The 21945-nt window shown below is 48.2% G+C and overlaps 2 protein-coding genes across 2 annotated transcripts in view; both read left to right on the forward strand.

Moving 5' to 3' along the window:
- Positions 1–8059, forward strand: part of lmf1 (lipase maturation factor 1) — a 55545-nt gene extending 47486 nt beyond the window's left edge. The window contains exons 10-11 of the mRNA XM_061231125.1: positions 1745–1857; positions 4583–8059. Of these exons, the coding sequence (XP_061087109.1) occupies positions 1745–1857; positions 4583–4757 (288 nt within the window). The 3' untranslated portion in view covers positions 4758–8059. The remainder of the gene's footprint in view (positions 1–1744; positions 1858–4582) is intronic.
- A 284-nt stretch (positions 8060–8343) lies between these two features.
- The window catches only part of LOC133121871 (ras-related protein Rab-26), a 58900-nt gene continuing 45298 nt past the window's right edge, over positions 8344–21945 (forward strand). Inside the window, exons 1-2 of the mRNA XM_061231392.1 lie at positions 8344–9131; positions 14257–14367. Coding sequence (XP_061087376.1) covers positions 8955–9131; positions 14257–14367 — 288 coding nt within the window. The 5' untranslated portion in view covers positions 8344–8954. The remainder of the gene's footprint in view (positions 9132–14256; positions 14368–21945) is intronic.

Consider the following 21945-nt stretch of genomic DNA (forward strand, 5'->3'; position numbering starts at 1 on the left):
TATATTCTTTCTCTGAGGGTTGAGATTGAGACCTGCTATGGCTCTCTTCGGTGTAATTAAGAGGGAGACACACGCGCCCTGTGTTGATTTAGAGCCCCACAAACACACAGCATTTCACTGTTTTAAAATTAATGTGCTCCCTCGTTGCAGTCAGGCATGGGGTGGGGGGGTGAGGTTGTAGAGTTGAAATCTAACCTCAGTCGTAACACTGTTCTGGGAGTGTTGCTGAGGGTCCCGGAGGAGATGTCCCAAATAAAAGAGGCAACTGTGTACAATAAAACACAGGGAAATATAATGAGATGTGTAGAGTGGGAAAAGTGTGCCTTGCAGAACTGCCCGGCATCCGGTGATCATATGACTAATTCATGCGGAGGTCTGTGTTCTTCTGTCTTCTGTATGGGGGCTTGGACATCCTGTCCTCTCATCTGTGTACCCAACAAGAGCCAGACTCACACTGTTTCTGTCTGTGTATGAGACCACTGTGAGCTGTATTTAACGCTTAGCTGTGCTCTGAGACTGTATATGTGTGTTACCTGTAGCTGTGTGTCTGTGTGTTACCTGTAGCTTTGTGTCTGTGTGTTACCTGTAGCTTTGTGTCTGTGTGTTACCAGTAGCTGTGTGGGTTTGTAGCTGTTGCTGTGTGGGTCTGTGTTACCTGTAGCTTTGTGTCTGTGTGTTACCTGTAGCTGTGTGGGTTTGTAGCTGTCGCTGTGCATCTGTTACCTGTAGCTGTGTGTCTGTGTGTTACCTGTAGCTGTGTGTCTGTGTGTTACCTGTAGCTTTGTGTCTGTGTGTTACCTGTAGCTTTGTGTCTGTGTGTTACCTGTAGCTGTGTGTCTGTGTGTTACCTGTAGCTTTGTGTCTGTGTGTTACCTGTAGCTGTGTGTCTGTGTGTTACCTGTAGCTTTGTGTCTGTGTGTTACCTGTAGCTTTGTGTCTGTGTGTTACCAGTAGCTGTGTGGGTTTGTAGCTGTTGCTGTGTGGGTCTGTGTTACCTGTGGCTGTGTGTCTGTGTGTTACCTGTAGCTGTGTGGGTCTGTTACCTCTAGCTGTTTGGGTTTGTACCTGTCGCTGTGTGTCTGTTACTTGTAGCTCTGTGTCTGTGTGTTATCCCTGGTGTGAGCTAAGACCAGCTTGAAATTAGCAGCTACCTAGCTTGAGCTGTTTTTTTCAGCAGGGACTTGTAGCTGCATATGCGTCTGTTAGCCGGAGCTGTGTGTGTTTGTGTTATATCTGTATATCGTCTCTCTCAGACCTATAAGCAGAATGTGCGTGTGTGTGTGTATATGTATGTGTGTGTGTGTGTGTGTGTGTGTGTAGGTAATGTGTATTGTCTCTCTCAGACCTATGAGCAGAATGTGTGTGTGTGTGTATGTATGTATTTGTGTGTGTGTAATGTGTATTGTCTCTCTCTCAGACCTATGAGCAGAATGTGTGTGTGTGTGTGTGTGTGTGTGTGTATGTATGTATTTATGTGTGTGTGTAATGTGTATTGTCACTCTCTCAGACCTATGAGCAGAATGAGTGGGTGTGTGTGTGTGTGTGTGTGTGTGTGTGTGTGTGTGTGTGTGTGTGTGTGTGTGTGTGTGTGTAATGTGTCATGTGTATTGTCTCTCTCTCTCTCTCAGACCTATGAGCAGAATCAGTGGGTGTGTGTGTGTGTAATCTGTATTGTCTCTCTCTCTCAGACCTATGAGCAGAATGTGTGTGTGTGTGTGTGTAATGTGTATTGTCTCTCTCTCAGACCTATGAGCAGAATGAGTGGGTGATCCACATCGCAGGCAGACTGCTGGCCAATGACTCCAGCATCCTCTCCCTCATCCAGCACAACCCTTTCCAGGGCCGAGAGCCGCCCAGGTGAGCCCCACCCCACACCCTCAGTCACAGGCTCAGACCAGCCCAGGTTAGCCCCACCCCACACCCTCAGTCACAGGCTCAGACCAGCCCAGGTTAGCCCCACCCCACACCCTCAGTCACAGGCTCAGTCCAGCCCAGGTGAGCCCCACAGAGTCTCAGTCCAGCCCAGGTGAGCCCCACACAGTCTCAGACCAGCCCAGGTGAGCCCCACACAGTCTCAGACCAGCACAGGTGAGCCCCACCTCACACACTCTCAGTCACAACTGGCAGCAACTAAATGCATCAAATCATGCAGACGTAGTCATGAGGATCAGCTGTTTTTCAGACCGATGTCAGAATGGGGAAGAAATGTGCTCTAAGTGACTTTGACCGTGGAATGATTGTTGTTGCCAGACAGGGTGGTTTGAGTATCTCAGAAATTGCTGATCTCCTGGGATTCTCATGCACAACAGTCTCTAGAGTTTGCGGAGACTGGTGCAAAAAACAAAAAAACATCCAGTGAGCAGCAGTTCTGCGGGTAGAAATGCATTGTTAATGAGAGGTCAGAGGTGAAGACTCTAGTCCCTTGCACTACAAAAACCAATAAATATGTCAAATTTGATAAGTATTTTTCTCTCATGAGAGTTGATGTCTTATTTCTGTTACTCTCTAATACACTTAACCTCTCTAACACTCCTGACTCACTCCCCTCTCTAACTGATCTTCTGTATTGAATGTAATAATACAATATAATACACAGAATTTTGGTAACTTTGAGAAACAGCAGATATATGCCTCCTCTGATGCACATGTTGCACATGCATGCACAGATAAATACACACGCACATGTACACACACACACACAAACACACACGCACATGCACACACACACAAACACGCATGCACACGCACACAAACACACACGCAGATGCACAGACACACACACAACGAGAGCCCCACCCCGGCTGTAATTCAGCGTTCCCTCCAAAACGCCCGGCTGTTGCCGGGGAGACAGCTGCAGGCGCGGTGTGACCAATCTCAGCTGTCGGGGGGCGGGGTTTGGAGGGGGAGTGCTGCTGGAGTGTGTCTGCTGTGAACGGGGGACCCTAAGACCCTAATACCGCTCAGTTGTGGGGGTGTCAGAAAGTGCTGACGTGCAGAAGAGTGGGCTGGGGGTGGGATGGACAGCTGCATGTGTGTTTCCTGTCCTGTACCCCCCCTCCCACACACACTACAACTGTACCCCCCCTCCCACACATACTACAACTTTACCCCCCAATCATCCATCCTTCCCCCCCAAAATATAACCATCCAACCCAACCGTGTCAACATGTGTGAGCCAACTGTACCACTGCACCCCCCATATCACCCCCCCCCAACAGACACACACACACAAACACACATACACCCCCCCCCCCCCCCCACACACACACACCCAAATCTCCACCTCTTACCACACACACACCCCCAAATCTCCACCTCTTACCACGCACACACACCCAAATCTCCACCTCTTACCCTGTAACAGCACAACACTGTCCATTTTCCCAGGTCGGGCTGGGAGTGGGATCAGGGCTGCAGGTGTTCGTCAGCGTAGGATGGGCTCCCCCTCTATAGACGGGTTCCTCCCGAGATTCATTCTCGCCACTGTTTGAGGGTCTTTCTCCCCACTGGGGAGTTTTTACCTCCTGTATTTGCTGTTTTGGGGTCCTGATATAGTGTTTGCCCTTTTCCATTTTGCCCTTCTGTTACTACTGTAAAGTGTGTTTGTCACATTCCTCTTCAAAAAGCGCGATACAAATGAAAGTGAATTGACTTGAATTGAGGTGTTCCGGGCATTTCAGGTGCAGCTGTTTCAGGTACAGGGGACTCGGGTGCCGCCGGTGGAATTGTTTTCAGAACGATAATTTGAGAAATCGGAGATTGGGATTCATCGATTTGAGATGATTTGATAAACGTTTCCAGACACCACAGATCTCGTTGCCCCTCCCAGGAGCTTGGGACAGCTAAACCTGATAAACCCCTCCATTGTAAGAGCATTTTACAACTTTTATTTTTTGGTTCATAATTCACAAATATTCCCACATGGCTGCACCGGTTCAATTTATCCCTTTCTGCATCACAACTGAGGTCTTTATCCTATAGGAAAAACTATCTTCATTTTATAAGTCACTCTGGATACATTTCTGCTCAATGATTTCATGTAATATTCATTACGGTCTGACATACACCCACTCAACAAAATCTTTATAATGTTTGTAAGCCTAGATATATGAGCGGTACTATTGCAGTCCCCAGTTGGGTAGTTTCCTCATGCAGTACATTAGCACCCTCTTGTGGTGATCATTGGTGTCACATGCAGGTAAACTAAACTGAATTCTTGCAATCACTCTCTCTCAAATTTAAATTCTAAATTCTTTATTTGCATAAAACACGTGTAAATATTGCCGAAGCCTACACACAGGAATATGGAGATACATTGGAATAAACCTGTAAATATAATTAAGCTGCATGGCAACAACTATGGTAACAACAACCACCACAAGGCTATACCACAGTAATAATAACATTATTACATACATTCTCTCTCCATCTCTCTCTACCTCTCTCTCTTTACCCCCTCTCTCTCCCTCTATCTCTCTACCCCCCTCTCTCTCCCTCTATCTCTCTACCCCCCTCTCTCTCCCCTCTCTCTCTCCCCCCTCTCTCTCTCCCCTCTCTCTCTCTCTCTCTCTCTCTCCATCAGGTGGGTGAGAGGAGAGCACTTCAGGTACCGTTTCAGTGAGCCGGGCGGGGTGAGTGCAGCGCAGGGGAAGTGGTGGATACGGAAGCGCCTGGGGGCCTACTTCCCCCCCGTGGACCTGGCCGGGCTCAGGAAGTACTTCCAGTCCCGCAACTGGCCCCACCCACACGCCCAATGAGCGCCTGACACCTGGCCCCGCCCACACGCCCACTGAGTGCCTGACACCTGGCCCCGCCCACACGCCCACTGAGTGCCTGACACCTGGCCCCACCCACACGCCCACTGAGTGCCTGACACCTGGCCCCGCCCACACGCCCACTGAGTGCCTGACACCTGGCCCCTCCCACATGCCCACTGAGTGCCTGACACCTGGCCCCTCCCACATGCCCACTGAGTGCCTGACACCTGGCCCCGCCCACACGCCCACTGAGTGCCTGACACCTGGCCCCGCCCACACGCCCACTGAGTGCCTGACACCTGGCCCCTCCCACATGCCCACTGAGTGCCTGACACCTGGCCCCACCCACACACCCACTGACCACTAGACACCTGGCCCCACCCACACGCCCACTGAGTGCCTGACACCTGGCCCCTCCCACATGCCCACTGACCACTAGACACCTGGCCCCGCCCACACGCCCACTGAGCTCTGGACACCTGGCCCCGCCCACACACCCACTGAGCTCTGGACACCTGGCCCCGCCCACACACCCACTGAGCACTAGACACCTGGCCCCACCCACACACCCACTGAGCACACACCTGGCCCCTCCCACATGCCCACTGACCACTAGACACCTGGCCCCTCCCACACACCCACTGAGCTCTGGACACCTGGCCCCGCCCACACACCCACTGAGCACTAGACACCTGGCCCCACCCACACACCCACTGAGCACTAGACACCTGGCCCCACCCACACACCCACTGAGCGCCTGACACCTGCCCCCTCCCACACACCCACTGAGCTCTGGACACCTGGCCCCGCCCACGTGTCCACTGAGCACTAGACACCTGGCCCCACCCACACGCCCACTGAGCGCCTGACACCTGCCCCCTCCCACACACCCACTGAGCGCCTGACACCTGCCCCCTCCCACACACCCACTGAGCACTAGACACCTGGCCCCGCCCACACGCCCACTGAGCACTGGACACCTGGCCCCACCCACACATCCACTGAGCACACACCTGGCCCCTCCCACATGCCCACTGAGTGCCTGACACCTGGCCCCACCCACACGCCCACTGAGCGCCTGACACCTGCCCCCTCCCACACACCCACTGAGCACTAGACACCTGGCCCCGCCCACACGCCCACTGAGCACTGGACACCTGGCCCCACCCACACATCCACTGAGCACACACCTGGCCCCACCCACACATCCACTGAGCACACACCTGGCCCCACCCACACATCCACTGAGCACTCACAGCCAATAACGATCACATTTCACAATTAGAGATGGTACTCTGCTTCCTGAATCTGTTCTTAAATTCCTCGTCTGGGCTGTTTCCCACTGGGGGGGTCAGGTGTGACAGTCCCTCCACGTACTCAGATTTGATGACGCACGCACAGAATGTTGCATGTCAAATGCGAAAGAGCAAGCGTCCCAAATCCAAAAGGTACTCTAGGCAGTCGGCTTTCTCTGAAATATGCTGGATTACGACCTTTTAAGAAAAAAAAATCATTTTAAGTATGTTTGTCACATGCTTAACACTGAGATTGTTTTATAAGATTAGCAGTGTGTACTTTACTGCACATAAAATGACAGGACTTCATTGTGTTAATTGTCCTGTTTCATAGTGTAGTTAAAGTGCGATTTGTGAGTGTACACTTTTGTTGTGTGGCTTAATGAACCGGACAAGGGAAAAAAGATCATACTGGGTCCTTATCATTGGCAGCTAACTATGCTTACTCTGCTTACTATTGGTGCAGAGTATCTGGTGCATCTCTAGGATCTGTGCCAGTTACCAATCAATACAAATCAAATCAAATCAATCAGCATGCCTTTGTTCAACAGCTCTCTCCCATAACGCTCACCTCTACTGCAGCCTGTGCGTTTGTGTTGTCATTATGTGTTTTGTTTTATTTTTGTATTTGCAAACAGAAACTGTAATAAGCTGTCTGCCCAGCCCAGTCAGTGTCGCAGGGAGAAAAACACCCTTCTGCTCCGCTCCTCTCTGTAAACGTACACGTGGCGCACGCCCGTGATTGTGATGAATGGGGAACGGGAGGTCCGTGCGCAGCCGAAGACGGGAGCTGATTGGGTTCAGCCGAGCGGCCGACGCCTGTTACTTTGGGAGCGGTCTGTTACGCTGGCGCCGGCTCGGAGGCGGAGGTTGTGCCACAGCCGCTGATTAATAAGAATAGGAGTAATAACGGTGTTGATGATGTCGTTATTGGCATGGCTTCAGCAGCGCGTGGGAGAGTGACCTGGACAGAGTGCGGTGTCGCACGGCTGGTTGTGACTGTGGAGCTGCGCTGCGATGATGTCACGCAGCCTCCCCTTCTCTCCGTGCCCTACAAACAACACAGCCACAACTGCAGAAAGAAACGCCTGTGTATGTGTGTGTGTGTGTGTGTCTGTATGTGTCTGCATGCATATGAGTGTGTATGCATACATGCCTGTGCGCTTGTATGTGTGTGCTTGCATCTGTATGTGCGCGTGTGTGTACGCATGTGCATGCATGTGAGCGTGTATGCATACATGCCTGTGTGCATGTGTGTGTATATGTGTGTATATTTGTGTGGATGCACGTGTACGTGTGCAGACTTCTGTGAGTGCAAGCATGTGTGTTTTGCTTCGTGGCACTGAATGCACCACACAATTATTTGGCTGCATGTACGTTACCTGGGACGATACAATAAAGTGTGAGGTTTACCTGTGGACATAATGCTCTCTGCATCTCCAGTCTGGTCGTTCTCACTAGATCTTGGGGTGTGAGTCAGATCCCCCTCTTCCCTCTTTTAGGAGGGATATATTCTGGTGTCGGGTTCACATAAATCACTGGTTCTCAATTTTGTCATTGCAAGACCCCCTTTGATGACCATGTAGTTATCAATGGCTGAAATATTTCTGTGCAATATGAAAATATAAACAAAATATAAACAGAAGGAAGGGTTATGGTGCGGCATATCAAACATCGCAGTCAGGGATTACTCGGCAGTAAAGAAAGATGTTAATTGCATTTCACCACCCGGAGGCAGTTCTCCCTGGATGTGATGCGATGATATTTTGTAATGTAATGATTGAATTGATGGCGGGGGAGGGTGGCGCGTGAATGGTTTTTAACACCGCTAACAAACACGGATAACATTGTGCGGGCTCGCGGTGGCGATGATCTTCAGAAGCCCTTTCCTCACGCGAGCCAGGCTTAACGGGACTCTCGTGGTTATATAAACGGTGTTGCTGCACAGCACAAGTGAACGGTTGTAAAAGTTGTCCTCCTGAAATAAAAATAAACATATTTTATGTACATCCATGTGCACTTCATTGTTTTATTCTTAACGGAAAAAAGGGTAAAATGTTTTTCATTTCCATTTTCCATTTTGCTGTAACGGGAAATATTTTACTTTCCCTCGTTTAGGGACTAGAACCAACAATAAATTGCAATTCAGAGATCCCCATATCTCGCACCCTCTCCAATGATATATTCTGGACTGTCCATAGCAACATTAATTTACCAATATGCACGTGCTCTCAGTTCATGACGTGCTAAAATTTAAGAGAACGATAAAAACGTGACGAAATTTCGAAGGGAAGCGTTAATGCTGAAGCTATTTTAAAGCCTCAGTTTGACTGTTTATTCTCGCTTGGAGGAAAAAGTCATTGCTATCGTATAAATGCGGTACTGCACCTTTAAACGTACACCGGTTCCAACAAGTAGTCTGGGCGCTCTCCAAACGTGAGCTTTTCTCCTCGCTGCGCAAGGTGCCGCGGTTTGTAATTTTTCCGTTCATGTAATTGCGCTCCAACTGTCATTCTAGCCTATTTCCAATAGAGGTTCGCGGAGCTAGTGCGTCCTTCTTCCGAAGACACTACACCGAACGGATAGGCAATACTAACGACAGCGCTAACCTTATCGGCACTGAATCAACACTGCTGAGTCGATTGGTGGGGAGGTAAACAGTGCGTACGGCTCTCGGCGGACAAGGCACGAGGAAAAGTGCCAACAGCTCCAATATTGTAGTGGCACTGATACACAGCCATGGCGCTTAAGTACACGTGAAAAGTGATTTTTACCTTAAATTACGACTTGATTTGAACTTTGCGCGGTAGATTTATCATATTTAGTTGAAAAAGTCAATATCACTGTCCACCAGTTTGCTTTGCTGAAGCTAGATTACCTTAGCGCAAAACCCGCACGAACTATGTCCAGGAAGAAGACTGCCAAAGGCAAAAGCAGCGCCAGTGGCCCCGCGAAAGGCAAAGACCAAGGGAAAAGCGGAAAAGGTGCCGCCGGAGCCGAGCCTCTCTCCAACGGGGTCGTCCACCCCAGTCGACCTTCGCTTAGCAACAGTGGCGAGTTTTACGACCTCGCTTTTAAGGTGAGCGGACTTAATTTATGCACCTGTTTATTCACTCCGCGCAGTGCACCATTGCTACAGTAGTGCTGCGAGGTCATTCGGGAAAAAAGTATTCGGTAAAGTGTTATCCGTGGCTGTAAACAACCGTAAATACAAGACTGTGTCCGAGCACTTGTTATCAGGTAACTATAGCAGCAGTGCCCATGGTTGAATGGGTGACCATAGGAAGGATATAGCGGTCTGAAGACAGCCAACATCTCTCTCTCCGACAGAGAAACAGGTGCGCTTTTTCCACATCGCTGCCGCCACCTTGTCTCGCGCTGGCTAGCATCACCTGTACTCATTCACAGTGTCATTAACGTTGCCGCGCAGGTTTGAGTAGACCAGTCATCTGTGTTTAAATGTTTTTTTTATTTTTATCACTGTCTTACCGGACAACTGCAAGACCTTTATACTGCTTTTCACCCTCATCTTGCCATGGTTAAGAAGAGTAGTTTGCGCGCCAATGTTATTAACGCTATCGATTCAGGGCTTGACGTTAATTGAGAGATATTAAATCAGTAGTTTTGGCGCGCAGTGCATGCCCGGTAAACTATTTTAGCTTAAAACTGAAACCCTACTTTACGTCAAATTAAGTCCATATCCCCAATTTTGAGGCTTTAAGACCCTGCGTATGTGTTCCAAATCCATGGGCTAATGAAAAAAAGAACACATTTTCGTTGAATAGGTAGTCCATGTAGCATTCTGCCTGCAAGCCTATTATAGTAGTTTTCGCTGTTTTTCCAAATAAGCGGGTCGAACGCTCATGAAATGACAAGCTGTGGACTGCTAGCTGCACGTTCGCATTTTAGGCAAATCACCGCGTGCGCACCGGCGCGCGTGTGGGCAAAAAGCAGAGGAGCGCCTCATCGACAAGCCCAAAATCGCGCCTAAAATGGAAAGAGAGTCCGTTATCAATCGAGTGCCCTCTCCAAATCAGGGTTGCCGTGTTGCACGACTCTGGTCAAGTGGATCTTAGGTGCACAGTCAGGGAAAACCGTCGAGAATCTTTGGAGAGTGAAATCACCCAGTTGACTGGGCAGTTTATCCGTCTCTGCCGACCATCTCTTCCTCCTTTCTCCCTTTGCTTTGACCAACAATGAATTTGGTCACGTGCAACCGTGTTTGCTTTACAATTGGGTTTTTAGAATCTGAACAAATGTCACTGTCTGAGTGGTTTTTCTTAGCATTTTTTTTCTTCATTTTTTACCTCCCTGATTTTGAAGGGGTTCACAATCTCCCAATGTTTTCCCCCCACAGGTTTTTTGTTAAAGTGGCTCTCTCACATTTTCTCTGTAAAAGGGCAATATGAAAAAAATGGAATTGAAGTTCACACTCATTAGATTGCTCTACTGCCCGAAGATTGTAATGAAACTCCACTGGAGGACTGCTGTGTCTGCAGATTTAGGGCCGCAGTACCTGTGGTGATTCAACTATTGATTGGCTAAAGAATCCACACACCTTGTTCCCAAACCTTAATCGGCTGCTCATTAAAAAGAAAGCACAAATGCCTGCAGATACTGCAGTGAAACGTGCACACACTCTCAGAAATACAGCGACACTGGAGGATCAAACTTTCCAAATGTACCCTGAAAGTACATTAATGTTCTCTTTTTCCCAGCAAAACATTTACAAATTAGTTATATAGTGCTGGCTATGGGTACAATTTTATGTCCTATAGGGTACTGCCCCAGTGACAAGCATTTGTACCTTTTTAGGCACATTTAGTTGCTGTATTTCTAACAAAAAACAACCTGGTGAGACCTCAGCCTTCCTCCAGTAAAAAAAGGGCACAGAGCTTCGACATCGACAGGATCTGTGATCTCTCTTAATCCCTTTTTACTTAAGGGGAAGAGACCTCAATGGAAGGAGGAGGAGGAGGAGGGAGAGGGGAGGATGAAGATAAGCGTGGGGGGAGTGGGGGGAGTGGAGGGAGAGCGGTCGGAGAGGTGCTGTACTGGAGCGCACGCTGAGGCAGAAGCACTGGATTAACCTCCCCTTCCCCCAGGAACCCAGACGATCAGACCTCCAGATATGGCAGCACTCCCGGAGCTTACTGTCTGGGCAGAGCAGTGTCAGGGGCAGATAGGCCACAGAGCGCTGCCCCCCAGGGCAGATAGGCCAGAGATGCTGCCCCCCAGGGCAGATAGGCCACAGAGCCCTGCCCTCCGGGGCAGATAGGTCACAGAGCCCTGCCCTCCGGGGTAGATAGGCCAGAGAGCGCTGCCCCCCAGGGCAGATAGGCCAGAGATGCTGCCCCCCAGGGCAGATAGGCCACAGAGCCCTGCCCTCCGGGGCAGATAGGTCACAGAGCCCTGCCCTCCGGGGTAGATAGGCCAGAGAGCGCTGCCCCCCAGGGCAGATAGGCCAGAGATGCTGCCCCCCAGGGCAGATAGGCCACAGAGCGCTGCCCTCCGGGGCAGATAGGCCACAGAGCCCTGCCCTCCGGGGCAGATAGGTCACAGAGCCCTGCCCTCCGGGGTAGATAGGTCACAGAGCCCTGCCCTCCGGGGCAGATAGGTTACAGAGCCCTGCCCTCCGGGGCAGATAGGCCACAGAGCCCTGCCCTCCGGGGCAGATAGGCCAGAGAGCGCTACCCTCCGGGGCAGATAGGCCACAGAGCACTGTCCTCCAGGGCAGATAGGCCACAGAGCCCTGCCCTCCGGGGCAGATAGGCCAGAGAGCGTTGCCCTCCGGGGCAGATAGGCCACAGATGCTGCCCTCCGGGGCAGATAGGCCACAGAATCTCATTGTTCATTGGTTCACGACGTGATTGGTTCATGTTATAAAACAAAAAATAAGTCAACCTTTGTTTTTAAAAAGCAGGGATTAAAACACAGAATTTGCAGGATGCCTCTCACTGCAGCTCCAGCTATGACTGCTACCAATTAAGCCTGACCTTTACCAGCCCTCTGCTTCAGGAGAAACCACTACTGCAGCTTTAACAAACACCCCTGCGGCCTTTTCCATGATGAATGGACCCGTTGCACAGTGATATGAAAGATTAATTTTGTTCTGAATATTGGAGAAAACAGATTCTTCTTTCATATGAAGTATTTGACACCCGAGTCTTAACGCACACTGGCGCACACACACACACACACACACACACACACACACACACACACACACACACACATTTTTATACTCCACTTTTCATACACCGCTGCCCTCCAGCCCCCTTACACTTGGGACCTCCTGTGTATTTATTTGATCAATCTTTTTATCTTTTGTCACTTTTTGAAATGTTTTTTAGTGAACTTACATTAAATAAATGAATGCTTAACACATTAATAATTCATGCTGTGCAGGCTCTGTAGGGGTCTTCTCATTATTTAACAAGCTAAGGTAAAAGATAATTTTTTATTTTCCAATAACAACCTGGCGAGGCAGTGTATTCTCTAGAGGACATGGCAAAATTAAGTTTTGACAGGTTTTATGTGCTGTAACTATTAAATACACATAGATCCATGCAAAAATACAATTTGCTTAAGCACAACACAAGCAGTGCAACTGAAGCTTGATTAGACCATTATTCAATGGGCCATTTTTAGAGAACAGAGCTGTGTGCTGTGGGTTTCTGTTTAAAGGCGTGTGGTGGAATTTATGGAGGAGATGTCATTCATTTTGGCTCATGAATAGTTCAGCCTCTCAGACCCGAGCTTTATTAAACAGAGTCTGTGGGGAGGGAGCAGGCATGCAGAGCAGCCGGTGAGATTCCTGTACATCTGGGACCACGATAACAAGTGAAGACGAGCCACTTAATTAATAGAGGAAAGATCCCATGCAGCTCTGTAATGGAGTCTCAGGGTAGGACAGAGTTTGCAGTTTGGAACATGTGGTGTTGCTAAGCGCTCGCAGTGTGTGACTGAGTCGAGCCCACGAATGTTCCTGTGTTGACTGTGACCTCACCAGTTGTGATGTTGTCTGTTCTCGGGGCTCTTTGTTTCCTGCGATGTAGCTGTTCTCCTTGGACCGAGGTGTGAAGTTGGGCAGAGAGAATCTCTGATTGGAAGACATGGTTTTGTGCCCCTATCCTGCTAGCAAGGAGTGTCGGGGGGGCATGTGAGGTTGGTGGTGGTGTCAGTGGGACAAGGGCATTGGGGGTATTGCTGCCCCCAAATTAACCAGATCAGGTTAATTGATCAAATGCTTAATCCACAGGAAATGGTGACTGGGTTACAGGGTCAGAATACTTCTGTATTCACACTCAGTATTAAATGCCCTGGATTTTGTTAAAGGTTAAAGGTGACTGTAGTTCTCTGTGCAGGAGAGGTCAAAGGTTAAAGCTGACTGTCGTCCTCTGCAGGAGAGGTTAAGAGGTTAAAGGTTAAAGGTGACTGTGGTTCTCTGTGCATGAGAGGTTAAAGTGTATAGTGACTAGTTCTCTGTGCAAGAGAGGTTAAAGGTGAAAGGTGACTGTGGTCCTCTGTGCAGGTGAGGTTAAAGGTGACTGTAGTTCTCTGTGCAGGTGAGGTTAAAGGTGACTGTGGTTCTCTGTGCAGGAGAGGTTAAAGGTTAAATGTGACTGTGGTTCTCTGTGCAGGAGAGGTTAAAGGTGACTGTAGTTCTCTGTGCAGGAGAGGTTAAAGGTTAAATGTGACTGTGGTTCTCTGTGCAGGAGAGGTTAAAGGTGACTGTAGTTCTCTGTGCAGGAGAGGTTAAAGTTGACTGTAGTTCTCTGTGCAGGTGAGGTTAAAGGTGACTGTGGTTCTCTGTGCAGGAGAGGTTAAAGGTTAAATGTGACTGTGGTTCTCTGTGCAGGAGAGGTTAAAGGTGACTGAAGTTCTCTGTGCAGGAGAGGTTAAAGTTGACTGTAGTTCTCTGTGCAGGAGAGGTTAAAGGTGACTGTGGTTCTCTGTGCAGGAGAGGTTAAAGGTGACTAGTTCTCTGTGCAGGAGAGGTTAAAGGTGGCTGTAGTTCTCTGTACAGGAGAGGTTAAAGGTGACTAGTTCTCTGTGCAGGAGAGGTTAAAGGTGACTGTAGTTCTCTGTACAGGAGAGGTTAAAGGTGACTGTGGTTCTCTGTGCAGGAGAGGTTAAACGTGACTGTAGTTCTCTGTGCAGGAGAGGTTAAAGGTTAAAGGTGTCTGTGGTTCTCTGTGCAGGTGATGCTGGTGGGAGACTCAGGAGTGGGGAAGACCTGCCTGCTCGTGCGCTTCAAGGACGGGGCCTTCCTGGCTGGCAGCTTCATCTCTACTGTGGGCATCGACTTCAGAGTGAGTGCAGAACACACACACATGTGTACACACACGCCTCATGTACACACACATATGCCACATGTACACACACACACACACACATGGACACAGGCACAGGCACACACACACAAACACATTCATGCACACATGCATACACAAAGACACGCACACACATCTGACACACATATGCCACATGTACACTCACGCACACACATAGACACAGGCACATACACACACACACTCACACATTCATGCACGCATTCATACACATACACAAAGACACACACACACATACGCACACAGACACGCATATAAACACGCCCATGCAAGCACACACACGCCTAACCCTGAGAGAGTGCGTGTATGAGAATGAACGAGAGAGAGAGCAGGTCACATCATAAAGTTTGTATGAAATTGGAATTTAAGACGTTGATGCTCCGTTGTGGCCTTGAAGAAAACTTTATCGCTCCACCGCTGAAGTTATAAAAACGGAATGGAATCCATTTGCGGGCCTTTTTTTTTTTTTTTTTTTACTGCTGCCATTGAGTGTAGTTGAAAGCCTTTCCTCCACTTTAAAGACCTGGGAGTTTAGCACTTTCTGGGCTGAGGAGTATCGATCCTGTAATGGGAGAGCCTTCAGGAGCTCTCATCGCTGTCGGCGTGGCCTTCGCCCCTTCGAGTCGAGCACAGCCTCTCATTAGCTGAAGTGGGCGGCCCTTTGACGCGCTCTCTTAACAAGGGCAGTAACTCGTGGCGCAATTACAGCACTGTGGTTTACGCTTCGTTTCACGCTGTCTGTCTCTCTGCCCTCTGTTACTGTCTTAACCCCCCCAACAACTAGACCTGATCGGTGGATCCTGATTGATTGGTTTGGTCCCCTGGGCACTTTTAACGGACTGTGTTACCTAGACCTCTGGGGGGGGGGATCTTTCCTCCCCCTGTGCTTCTCACACATCTGCACATAGACTTGCGTCATGCAGCCATACAGCCTACGGCCTCAAGTCCTTCTGTTTAAAGGTATAATAGGTCATTTCACACTTCTAATGGTCAAGAGAGGAATTGCAGCAACAAACGCCCTCAAACCACAAATGGTTAGTTTCGGTGGCTGTGTTCCCTCACTTCCACCAATTTGGTGCCTGTCGATTCATGGCAGTCTTTAATTTGATCAGTTCATTTTCTTTTTACCACCCTTTACGCTCTATAGCACAATATGAAAATGGGACTTTTATTCGTCTTGGCCTGCATAGCTATTTCTGGAATAATGTGGCTTGAGAGGGTAAATAAAAAAAAGTAATTAAGAAAAAATTAACAGCTTGCAAAATTGTCACATTGGAGTTGTGGTTGGAATGAAATCCAGGGGTCCTCCTGGAATACATTTGAGAAGTATGTGTGTGTGTGTGTGTGTGTGTGTGTGTGTGTGTGTGTTAGAGAGGGAGATGTGCCTTTAGCTGAGCAATGTGGGCTCCATTAAATGCTGTAAGGCAGGGTAATTTTCCCTCATTAAGATCTGAAAGCGCACAGAACCTGCTGAAGAGCAAGAAGAACAGCCTTGTCAGCTGCGGCAGTAACCGTAGCAACAAAGCAATATAAGCAGCAGCTGTAGCCCTAGTGGCTGTGTTAGCATTAGCATAAGCATAAGCAGGAGCATCTGCACTATAACTGCAATAGTATTGGTGGCTGCTATTAGCGCTAGCTCTAGTAGTAAAAAAAAAAAACCCAAAAAAACATTTGTAGCATTATATTGATGCATTTTTATGAACACTGCCTAATAAATAAAAATGTAAAATTAGATTTTTCATTGAGCAGAATTTTAGGACAAAATGTGCCGCAGCAATCCTAGCAGCAGCAACTATAATTCAGTTCAATTTTATATGTGTAGTGCATTTCACAGAGGCTTTACAGAGCAACAGCAGGGGGAAAATACTGGTAATAACCATCCATTATCCTAACCCGCTTATCCTGAACAGGGTCCCAGGGGGGCTGGAGCCTATCCCAGCATACATTGGGCGAAAGGCAGGAATACTCCCTGGACAGGTCGCCAGACCATTGCAGGGCACACACACCATTCACTCGCATACTCATACGTACGGGCAATTTAGACTCTCCAATCAGCCTAACCTGCATGTCTTTGGACTGTGGGAGGAAACCAGAGTACCCGGAGGAAACTCACGCAAACTCTGGGAGAACATGCAAACTCCGCACAGAGAGGCCCCGGCCGACGGGGATTCGAACCCAGGACCTCCTTGCTGTGAGGCAGCAGTGCTACCCACTGCACCATCCGTGCCGCTACCGATAATAGCAATACCTGTGATCGCATTAGCACTAGCAGTAGCAGTAAAAGTTTTAGCTGTGGCAGCAGAAGCAGTAGCACTGGCAGCAGTAGCTATAATAGCATTAGTACTATCAGTATCAGTCATCTTTGCAGCTGTAATAGCAGTAGCGCTAGCGATAGTTGTATTACTTGTAATAATATTAGCACTAGCATGAGCAGTAGCCTTAGCAGTTGCAGCAGTAAATAGTTGCAATAGCATCTGTAATAGCATTAGCATTAGTAGGCTGAGTAGAAGCAGTGGATTGACGGTGGTGGTTTTCTGTTGTTGAAATGTCATCTGATATTAACACTGAGTTCCAAGGAGGTGCTTGAATTAAGGGTGATTCAGAACAGTGAGAACAGGTCTCAGCTGTGTTGATGTAGTGATCTCTGTGGAACTGACCGTCTGATGAGAACTCAGTGGCGCATGCTTAGTGGCTGGCCTGCTCCTGCAGCCAATTCTTAGCCAAATTTCTAATCTGTTTTCGTCCATATGTGATAATAATTACGTATGTGGCCATTATTTTAGAAAATGGAAACATGCACGCTTGCTCGTACACACAAATGCACATATACGTATGTGCGTACGAACACACTTGCATGCTCAAGTGCACACAAACGTGCTCATTCGCACAATAATGCATGGCGATGATAAAAGCAATGTAGTTATGTGCTAGAAGGGTGCTTGACTCTCTGGAGCTCTCTCTCTCCATTTTTTTATCTCCCCTTTCTGTCTCTCTCCGCTCTCTTGTCTCTTTTTCACTCTATCTCTCGGTCCTAATCTTTTCATTTTCTATGTCTCCTGAGGCCCATAACTCCTCCACCCAACAACCATCTACTGTATGTGTGTGTGTGTGTGTGTGTGTGTGTGTGTGTGTGTGTGTGAGAGTGCATCGATGTATGTGTGTGTGTATGTATGTGTGTGTATGATGTGTGTGATGTGTGTGCATCTGTGTGTATGTTGTGTGTGTGTGTATGATTTGTATGTGTGTGTGTACATCTGTGTGTATGATGTGTGTGCGTCTGTGTGTGTCTGTGTGTATGATGTGTGTGTGTGTTCTGTGTCTGTGATGTGTGTGTGTGTCTGTGTGTATGGTGTGTGTGTGTGTGTGTGTGTGTGTGTGTGCATCTGTGTGTATGGTGTGTGTGTGTTGTGTGTGTGTGCATGTGTATTTGTCTACAGTAAAATAACATGCTGCTGCTTATGGTGGCTGTGAAACCATAAAGCAGCTCTTTCCACAGTTCTGCTGGAGCCTAATGTTCATTCTGTTATTATTTTCCCCTCTTATCCCTTGTGCCTTTTACCCATTTCCGAACCGACATGCAAAAATAATAAAAACCCGCTAACCACCAATTAATTTGTTGGATTTTCTTTGAAGTGCATATTGGTCTTTTAATGTTTATCTGAGAGGCATATGTGGTTTGTGTGTGTGTGTGTGTGTGTGTGTGTGTGTACGTGTGTACATACACCTGTGCATTTGTGTGTGCGTGTGCATACGTGCGAGCGTGTGTGTGTGCATGCGTATGCCCTCTAGCGTGTGTGTGTGTGTGTGTGTGTGTGTGTTCAGGGCAGAAGCAGGAACCGCTTACCACTTATGCTAATGTCCAGTGGGAAGAGGCCGTCTCCTTATCAACAGAAGACAATATGGGCCCACAATTAAGTCAACATTTTTCACAGGTGGGAAATAAATTGTGTGTAAGAGCAGGGCTGCAACCAGGCCGCATTCAGGCCCTTATCTTAATTAGCCGCTGTTAACGAGTCTGCCAGTCCCCGTGCCTGAGCGGCCTGCGGCGCTGCCCTGTGTGGAAGGCACTGTAAATCTGTAGGGCTTGTGCAGGCTGAAGCGGTGGTTATCATATATCGAGAAAGAGAGGGAGAGAGGGAGAGAGGGAGCGAGCAAGGGAGGGAGAGAGGGAGAGGGAGCAAGGTTGAGAAAGAGGGACGGAGAGGGAGACGCAGAGGGGGCAAGGAGAGAGATATTTGGGTTAAATGTGATCAAGTCCAATTAAAATCTCCAGGAACAGGGTTGGGCAGCCCTGCTCTTGCTGCGGAAGGAGGTGTGCCTGGTTAGGGTTGGCGTGAAAACCAACAGGAACGGGGTTGGGAACCAAGTGTACTGTAATGTGCCACTCCTTTACACTTCTGTTGTGTAGCTAGATCGATAATCTCGATGGAGGACATAACACGTCAGATCTCCAGCACACCTCACTCACCTCTCTGAGAAGCCCCTAGGGGCCCGTCTGGAGGCAGACAGGGTGGCACAATATGCTAAAGGCAGAATCTCCGTGAGCAGCTAGTCAGCCAGCTAGCATTGTTAGACCCAGGTCACATTCATTTGTATGTAAAAAGGCATTGGGGGTGAACTAAATCGAATGTTCATGTAAGGTTGTTCAACAGGACCCACTGTGTACAGTAAGTTTTATTGGACAGGGCAGCTGATTAACCGAGCAGTTTATGTACTCAGTGGTTAATGGTTACTCGTGGGGACTCGAGCCGCTTATGTAGTGTGTGATCCCCGTGTGAGCCAGATGCTTACTACAGCCACTACAATCTGCCAGCTGCATCTGCTTTGCATACCAAACTGTACACACAGACACTCAAGCACACACAAACACACATGCACACACACACACATAATCACACATGCACACACACACATAAACAAACACACACACAAACGCACTCATACACACACACATAAACGCACACACAAACGCACACAGACACATACACAAACACACACACACACACACACACCCACACACACATACACATGCAGACACTCAAGCACACAATCGCACGCGTACATACACCGACACTTTCTCAAAGCTTTTACTGTCTGTGTGCCACCTCTACTGCCATTACCGCTGAAGGAGAAGTAGAGGCCTCTTGCTTCTTCTTCCCAGGTAATTCCCAGCCCTCTTTCGCGGTTTAAGCGCCAAACACACTTCAGTTTCTCTTGTTCTCTTCATCCCTGTGTCAGAAATAATCCTTCTTAGGCCCGTCCTTGGGAGGAACAATGGCTGCCAAGCGGCTTATCGGGCTCTGTCGGCAGACACAAAGAGCGGCCGGTCCCCATACGCCTGTCAGCTGTCAGGTTTCACATGCGTAACGAGGACTTTCTGTCTCTGGCTCATGTTCCTTTTTGTTCAGAGCCGAGCCTCAGTGGTTTGATAAAGGGCAGCGTGTGTGAAATTTAGTGAATGTTTGAAGGGTACTCGAGGGGCCGTAATGTTTGATCAGGTGTGCGGGGGGGACCATTCCATGTTTACTCAGAGGAGATTTATCTCATTTATCTTAGCACAGTGTAGAGGTATATGTGTAGAGAGAATGACTAATCTTTATATGGTGTGCGTATATGTGTGTTTATGTTTATATTACATTGCATTAATGGCATTTAGCAGACACTCTTATACAGAGCAGGAGACAATCCTCCCCTGGAGCAATGCAGAGTTAAGGGCCTTGCTCAAGGGCCCAATGGTTGTGCGGATCGTCATTTACCTTAATCACTACACTACAGGCCGCGTGCATGTGTGCACTAAGTAGGCACTTTATTTACACTTGCTCATTAAGGCACCTCCTCCAAACAGCGATTCCTCTCGCTGCAACTTTATATACAAAGCGTTTAGACAAACATGGTGAAGCGGTTTAGTTGTTGTTTGCCCAAACACTAGAAATAGGCAAGTTGCATAATCAAAGCGACTTTGAGCATAGAATGATTGTTTGTGCCCTACGTGGTGGTTCCAGCATCTCAGAAACAGCTGGTCTCCTGGGATTTTCACACACTACATTCTCTAGGGTTTACAGTGAAAAGTGTGATAAAAAACTTGTCAATCCTGTCATTGACAGTGCTGTGGGCAGAAACACCTTGTTAATGAGCCAGGTCAGAGGAGAATGGGCTGACTTTCAAACTAACAGAAAGGCCACACATGCTCACAAGAGCAGCAGTTTACAACAGTGGTGTGCAGAAGGTCATCTCGAAATGCACAGCATGTTGAACCTATAAGGCAGGTGGGCTACAGCAGCAGAAATCACACTGGGTTACACTTCTGTCAGCTAAGAACCAGAGCTTAAGGCTACAGTGGCCACAGGTTCACCAAAACTGGACAATTGAAGATTGGAAAAATATCACCTGGCATGACAAATTTCTGCTGCAACATGCAGATGATAGGGTCTGAATTAGCCATAAACAGCATGAATCCATGGATCCGTCCTCACCTGTGGCAACAGTAATACAAATTACTCAACTCAAATGCACTGCATACTTAAGCATGGTTTTTGCTTGTGTCAGTCAGCATCTTTGAACTCACAAATCAAGCGTTTAAATGGATAGACTGCAGTAGCTGAAGTCTACAAAATAAGTAATAAATACCTAATAAAGTGTTCACTGAGTGTATATCATTTATGTATAATGTTGTGCCAATATAAATATTGATTTTGTCTTGCCAATAATGCAGAATGAATTGAGAAAGACACTTTTCCTCCATCCTGCAGGAAGCATTGATTTCCAGAGCCCCCTCGCTGCAGCAGTGTTCAACACTGTTAGAGACGTCTCTTCTTCTGTAGTCATTTATTCTCTCCTCTTCCAACACAGTCACTGCCATCAACAGCAGCCACAGCACAGCAATTCTGTTGAATTAAGTGAGTGAGTGCGTTTGTGTCTGTTTGTGTGTGTGTGAGAGAGTGTGTGTATGTGTGTGACATAGAAAGAGAGAGAGTGTGTGTCTGTGTGTGTGAGTGAGTGTGTGTGTGTGTGTGAGGGTGTGTGTGTGTCTGTTTGTGTGTGCGAGAGATTGTGTATGTGTGTGAGCTAGAAAGTGAGTGAGAGTGTGTGTGTCTGTGTGTATGAGAGAGAGTGTGTGTGTGTGTGTGAGATAGAGAGAGAAAGAGAGTGCGCATGTGTGTCTGAGAGTGTGTGAGAGCATGTGTGTGTCTGTTTGTGTGTGCGAGAGAGAGAGAGTGTGTGTGTGTGTGTGTGTGTGTGTGTGTGTGAGATGTGATTGCAGTGGACATGTTTTGGCTTGTGACAGGCTGTGGTCCGCTGGGTTTGAATCCGCTGACTAGGTCGGCGTATGTTCTGTGTTACGTCCCGCTGCTGGGTGTTCGTCTAAGATGGAAAAGTCTTTCTGAATCCTATCTGGTCTGGACTCCCTTCTCTCTCTCTCTCGAGACGGCCAGAATAAATGAAGGTTAAATTAAAGCATAAAGTAAGTCTGGAGGGTACTGTTGTGACGGGCAAGGTTAGCGCTTCCGCACACAGACAGAACCCGGAGGCAGAGCCGCG

This window comes from Conger conger, chromosome 2 (genome assembly GCF_963514075.1).
Source record: "Conger conger chromosome 2, fConCon1.1, whole genome shotgun sequence".
Lineage (NCBI taxonomy): Eukaryota > Metazoa > Chordata > Actinopteri > Anguilliformes > Congridae > Conger > Conger conger.